The sequence below is a fragment of the Nomascus leucogenys genome, chromosome 1a (genome assembly GCF_006542625.1).
Source record: "Nomascus leucogenys isolate Asia chromosome 1a, Asia_NLE_v1, whole genome shotgun sequence".
NCBI classification, from domain to species: Eukaryota; Metazoa; Chordata; class Mammalia; order Primates; family Hylobatidae; genus Nomascus; species Nomascus leucogenys.
In genome coordinates, this window is record NC_044381.1 from 16,226,554 (window position 1) to 16,232,571 (window position 6,018).

Sequence of the window (6,018 nt, forward strand, 5' to 3'; positions counted from 1 at the left end):
TAGTGTTTTAAACACATTCCTTGCTCCAAGGAACATATATTTACAATTTCAAAAAATCAATACCTCTTGAGCATAGGCCTGCATATTTTGACTGAGAACTCTTTTATCTCCAAGATTTTAAACTTGGAGCTTTCTGCTATGATCGTAATCCAGGCAACTCTCCAGCACTGTTCTATCCATTGAACCTCTTTTTCTCAGTTAACTTGACTTTAGTCATTTTCGCATCCCACTTCACTCAGCATATCCCACTTTCCAGCCTCACATGATGCCTATGACAACAGTCTTCACATTTTTTTGCTGCTATAGTTCCCCTTGCCAAACATTTTAAGTTGAAATATAACATTTTTTCAACATTTTAATCATTCCAAAAGATGCAGTTTCTAGCACATTAGAGATATTTTAAAATAAAAATGTTGCATGAAGTGTAGTATAAATACCCACAGTGATTTCATAGCCACTATTATTCATTTTCAGAAAAACGTGAATAAATACATCTTTATTTTAAGGAATAAAGAATTCTTGTTCTTTAATAAAAATTTATTAGCACTTAAAAATTTTCCATATTTGCTTATTCTCCTTGAACTCTAATTACCATTCTACTTGCCCTGTAGAATTTTGTTGTAATCCAATACATTTTATATTTGAAAGTACTTTAGGGCCAAGTGTGGTGGCTCACGCCTGTAATCCCAGCACTTTGGGAGGCCAAGGTGGGCAGATAACCTGAGGTCAGTAGTTTGAGACTAGCCAAGCCAACATGGTGAAACCCCGTCTCTACTAAAAATACAAAAATTAGCCGGGCGTGGTGGCACGTGCCTGTAATCCCAGCTACTTGGGAGGCCGAGGCAAGAAAATCACGTGAACCCGGGAGGCAGAGGTTGCAGTGAGCCAAGATCATGCCATTACACTCCAGCCTGGGTGACAGAGCAAAACTCTGTCAAAAAAAAAAGAAAGTACTTTATTGAGGAACCCATCATAGTTCTCTATAACAGTAATATGTATATAAATTGAAATTATAAAGTGCACTTTTTTCTTGTGATTATGACATAGATTTTTTCCTCAGATTGTTTTTCATTAAAATTAGTCATATATAATTGACCAAATCAACATATATTACACATTTTAATACATTATTCATTATGAAAATTATATTGGAGGCCGGGCGCGGTGGCCTACGCCTGTAATACCAGCACTTTGGGAGGCCGAGACGGGCGGATCACGAGGTCAGGAGATCGAGACCATCCTGGCTAACACGGTGAAATCTCATCTCTACTAAAAATACAAAAAATTAGCCGGGCGCGGTGGCAGGCGCCTGTAGTCCCAGCTACTCGGGAGGCTGAGGCAGGAGAATGGCGTGAACCCAGGAGGTGGAGCTTGCAGTGAGCCGAGGTCGCGCCACTGCACTCCAGCCTGGGCGACAGAGTGAGACTCCGTCTCAAAAAAAAAAAAAAAAGAAAATTATATTGGAAATGTTTCTCTTAAGCAGATGAGTCATGATCAAATTTTTTCTAAGTATAATATTTAATGAAAGTGAAAGGCAGAGATGGTAAATACTACTCAGTCTGGCAGTTGGTAGATATTTTAATTTTTTCTTACTAGAAGGTAAAATTTTTTAACTTTTTTTTTTTTTTTTAGAGATAAGGTCTTGCTATGTTTCCCAGGCTGGATTCAAACTCCTGGGCTCAAATTATCCTCTCGTGTCAGCCAGGATTACAGGCACGCACCACTGCCTAGCTTAAACATTTTATAAGATAAAGATAAACTAGAAAAAAATATTATGTGATGATAGGTTCTTGAAATACAGTTGGCTCTCTATCAGCAGTTTCTACATTCATGGATTCGACCAACCCCAACCCTGATGGAAAAAACAGTACCTGCATTCTGCATTGGTAGAATCCGCGGATGCAGAATCTGGCACCTCCTCACCGCACCCCTTCCATCCCACCTCCCCCTGTGAGTGCTAACTAAGGAACTTGAGTATCCATGGATTATGGTATCCATGGGGGTTCTGGAACAATCCCCCACAGATAAGGAGGGCCAACTGTGTATTATTGAATAACACATTCAATTTAAGAGAATCACTTAAATTTTTACCCTGGATTTTAATCAGTGTATCTGGAAATATTTAGTATTCATGGGAAACTTTCCAGTTACATTTTAAGAATCAAGTTTAACCAGTTTATACCACTTCATCTGTGCAAAGATGATTTATTTACCAGCTCTAATGACAAATCTTAGAGATGAGTAGTGAGAACATCTTAAAAGAATTGGCAGGGCACGGTGGCACGTGCGGTAGTCTCAGCTACTCAGGAGTCTGAAGTGGGACAATCACTTGAGCCCACCATCACTTGAGTTTGAGGTTACAGTGAGCTATGATCACCACTGTACCGCAGCCTGGGTGACTGAGCAAGACCCTGTTTCAAAACAAACAAAATTGTTTATTTCAAGGGAGACTGAGAAACACTTTAATGTTCTATATTTCTTATCAATGCTATGTTTGTTTTGCTCCTGTGGGAGCCTTTCTCACTCTTTTTATACAATTCAAAAGACAGAAGAGGCAGAACTGGGCCATTTCTGCTTTCTCTTTCCTAGGCCACAAGTGTTGCTAAAGAATGCAGCAAAATCATGTAGGTCCCTTAAGTTAAAATTCATATTAATGTGGCAAGCTTGAATCATATTTCACAAAAGCAGCTATATAAGAAACATTTTATCTATTATGACAAATAACTCTGACTTTAATACTGTTGACTAGCAGGAAATTCAGTCTCACTGTAGGGTTTCCTTCCTCCTAGAAGTTCACAAGGAGTTGGCTGATGTGCTGCGCTGGGTACATATGAAAGCTTCCTCATCTTCAGACCATCCTGATTGGATGATCCCTTGAATGTCTTGGTAGCCCTACAGATAGCAAAAAAATGTAAAGAATCAGAAAGATTAATATAGCTCAATAAAGTATCTTACCACTTTTCCACTGAACTCTTAAGATCACTCAACTGGTCCTTCATTAAATTTTGTTTCCTCTCCATTGTATAACCCATTATGACTCTTTCAAGTCATGTCAATACTTCTGAAGTTCACACTTAACCTTGAATCATCCTCAGTCTTAGCAGATAACCTTTTCCCCACAGAGAAGATCTGCCATCAAGCTCTTCTCAAAGTAGTACCTGTCTTTCTTTGTCCCTGCTACCTCGATGGAAAAGTAAAGAATTTCCCTCACACTGTCCAAGGTTAATTCTTTCTATTTTGGGGAGTGGGGGAAAGGCAGTGCCCTATATTGCGGAGGATCATGTATTTACTATACCTTTGTTTTCACAATACAAACTCAAGGAAATAGAATTCTGAAAAAAAACTTCACTGTGGGTGTATGAAGAGAAGAAAATGAAGCATTGTAGGGGCCATGTGTTAGAAAAAAGGCTGAGTAAACACTGCAAATATTGTATTTCTGTCACTGCTCATCCTTTTCTCGATACCTTCATAATATCTATAAACAAAGCAGATTTTCCTTGCCTTAAACAAAAACTTTCTCTTGAAGCTACAGTGTGTAGGTCTGTGTTTTTTCACTTTTTATTTTGAAATAATTATAGATTCACAGAAAGCTGCAAAAATAATACAGAAAGGTCCTTTGAACCCTTCACTCATATCCTCCAATGGTTATATCTGAATTATAGTATGATGACAAAATCAGGAAATTGATCTTGGAACGATGTGTTTGCATAGTTATCTGTCACTTATCACACGTTGTAGATTCCTGCCACCACAATCAAGATACAGAACTATTACACCACCATGAAGGCCCCTAGTGCTACCCCTTTAGAGTCATTTTCTCCTCCTCCCAATTCCTAACCCTTGTCAATCACTAATCATTTCTCCATCCCTATAATTCCATCATTTTGAGAATATTATATATATTAAATCATACAGTATGTGACCTTTTGAGATTGGCTCTCATCACTCATCTTAAGGCTCTTAAACCCCATCCAAGTTTTTCTATGTATCAATAGTTCATTGCTTTTTATTTCTTTTTTTTTTTTTTTGAGACGGAGTCTTGCTCTTTCCCCCAGGCTGGAGTGCAGTGGCGCTATCTTGGCTCACTGCAACCTCTGCCTCCCGGGTTCAAGCCATTCTCCTGCCTCAGCCTCCCAAGTAGCTGGGAATACAGCTGGCTAATTTTGGTACTTTCAGTACAGACGGGGTTTCACCACGATAGGTTGATCTCAAACTCCTGACCTCAGGTGATCCCGCCTGCCTTAGCTTCCCAAAGTGCTGGGATTATAGGCGTGAGCCACCGCGCCCGGCCACAAATAATTTTCTATAATATCCCGGGGCAAGCCGGAGAATTTGGCAGTCCCATTGCGGGTCCCCTCAGAGACTCACAGGTCGGAGGCATGGTGTGGAGAGCCCAGGTTCACAGTGCAGGTCGTGGGGCATGTCCACCTTGCAGGTGGCTCTTCCTCCACGTCTCAAGTGGGGGCTCACAGATGACAGGCGTAGGGAATCCTCGAGGCTCTCAGGAAATTTCACTCCGCTTCTCCTGCTCTGTGGTCTTTTCGGTCGGCAGAGTGTTCTTCTGCATCTCTGTGGCCTTCAGCTTGGCCTTATCCAAGCTGGCAGTTTCCTCCAGGTCCAGTTTGTGTGCCATTTTCTTAACCCCTTTCCCATTTGCCCTGAGAATACTCTCCAGCAGCACTTGTGGCTGCAACGTTTACCCACAACTTTGCCACAAAATATCTCGCTTTTATTACTATTTTCACGTGGTTCTAGAATATTGACTTTGGAAACAAAAGATCACTCTGTTTATAGCATTTTGTTTTTAGTAGTGGTATTTCCATTTGCAAAATATAGTGATTCTCAATCACTGAAAATGCCAGATCCTAGAAAACATAGCATTCCTACATGGGATGTTAACATCGTTCTCAAACAGTTGTTGCGCGAAGATTCATTTGACAAATCCGCTTTTTCCGAAATAGACGATTCTGATGATTCAGACTATTTTTATGTTAGTTCTGTTTAGAAATAACTTCAGGAACGGTTTTTATATTTTATTTTCACATCAAAAATCAGTCAGATTTGCTTCAGCCCCAAAGAGCCTGTTTATGTAAAATCAAATGAGCACTGGCAGTGAGCTGCCCTTTTTTTTTCTAAACAGGAAAAGGGCTAAAGCAATCCGTGGCATCCTGCTCCAACCCTGGGTTCCTGGTGCTCCCACTCATGTTGCTGTGGCAGAAGACCCAGTTTCAAGCATTCCTGATATATTCTAGATGAGAGTTCTTTGTCACACACGTGATTTGCAAGTATTTTCTCCATATGTGTAACTTGTCTTTTCGTCTTCCCTGTAGGTCTTTCACAGACTAAGAGTTTTACATTTTGATGAAGTCCACCTTAACAGATTTTTTTCTCTGATGGATTATCCTTTTGTTGTCATGTCTGAGAACTCTTCATTAAGCCCTAGATCCCAAAGATTTTTCTTCTGTTTTCTCTTTAAAACTTTCGCGTTTAATGTCTAATATTTAACCCTGTGATCTACTTTGAGTTAATTTTTGTAAGGTTTAAGTGGAGGTTCATTTTTTTGTCTATGGATATCTGAATGCTCTAGCACCTTTGTTGAAAAGGCTACTCTTGTTTTCTTGAATTGCTTTTTCACCTTTGTCAAAAACTTTAGAATAAGCTTGTTTGTATCTGTAAAACTTTTGCTGGGATTTTTTTCTTTTGTAAGAGATGGGGTCTCACTATGTTGCCCAGGCTGGAATGCTTTGGATACTCACAAGCAAGGGCCCATTACTGATTAGCATGGGAGTTTTGACCTGCTCCATTTCCAACTTTGTCCAGTTCACCACTCTTTTGGCAACCTGGTGGTCCCCCACTCCTGGGAAGTCACCATATTGACCTTGGACTTAATGTGGACACCTGATCACTCAGCATAGTGCACTATAGCCTGGAAGTCCTGGGCTCAAGCAGTCCTCTTGCCTCAGCCTCCTGAATAGCTGGAACTACAAGTATACACCGCACCTAGCTTGCTGGGATTTT

General features: G+C 40.2%; 1 protein-coding gene across 1 annotated transcript; it reads right to left on the reverse strand.

Annotated features, from left to right (window-relative positions):
* Window positions 1-4,501: 4,501 nt before the first annotated feature.
* LOC115836329 (thymosin beta-10) lies at window positions 4,502-4,633 on the reverse strand. Its single transcript, XM_030817063.1, has one exon. The coding sequence runs from the start codon at window positions 4,631-4,633 to the stop codon at window positions 4,502-4,504; it is 132 nt and encodes a 43-aa protein (XP_030672923.1).
* Window positions 4,634-6,018: the final 1,385 nt, after the last annotated feature.

Excerpts from the sequence above, each read along its gene's own strand:
- LOC115836329 (XM_030817063.1), bottom strand. The coding sequence starts at position 4,633 with ATGGCACACAAACTGGACCTGGAGGAAACTGCCAGCTTGGATAAGGCC.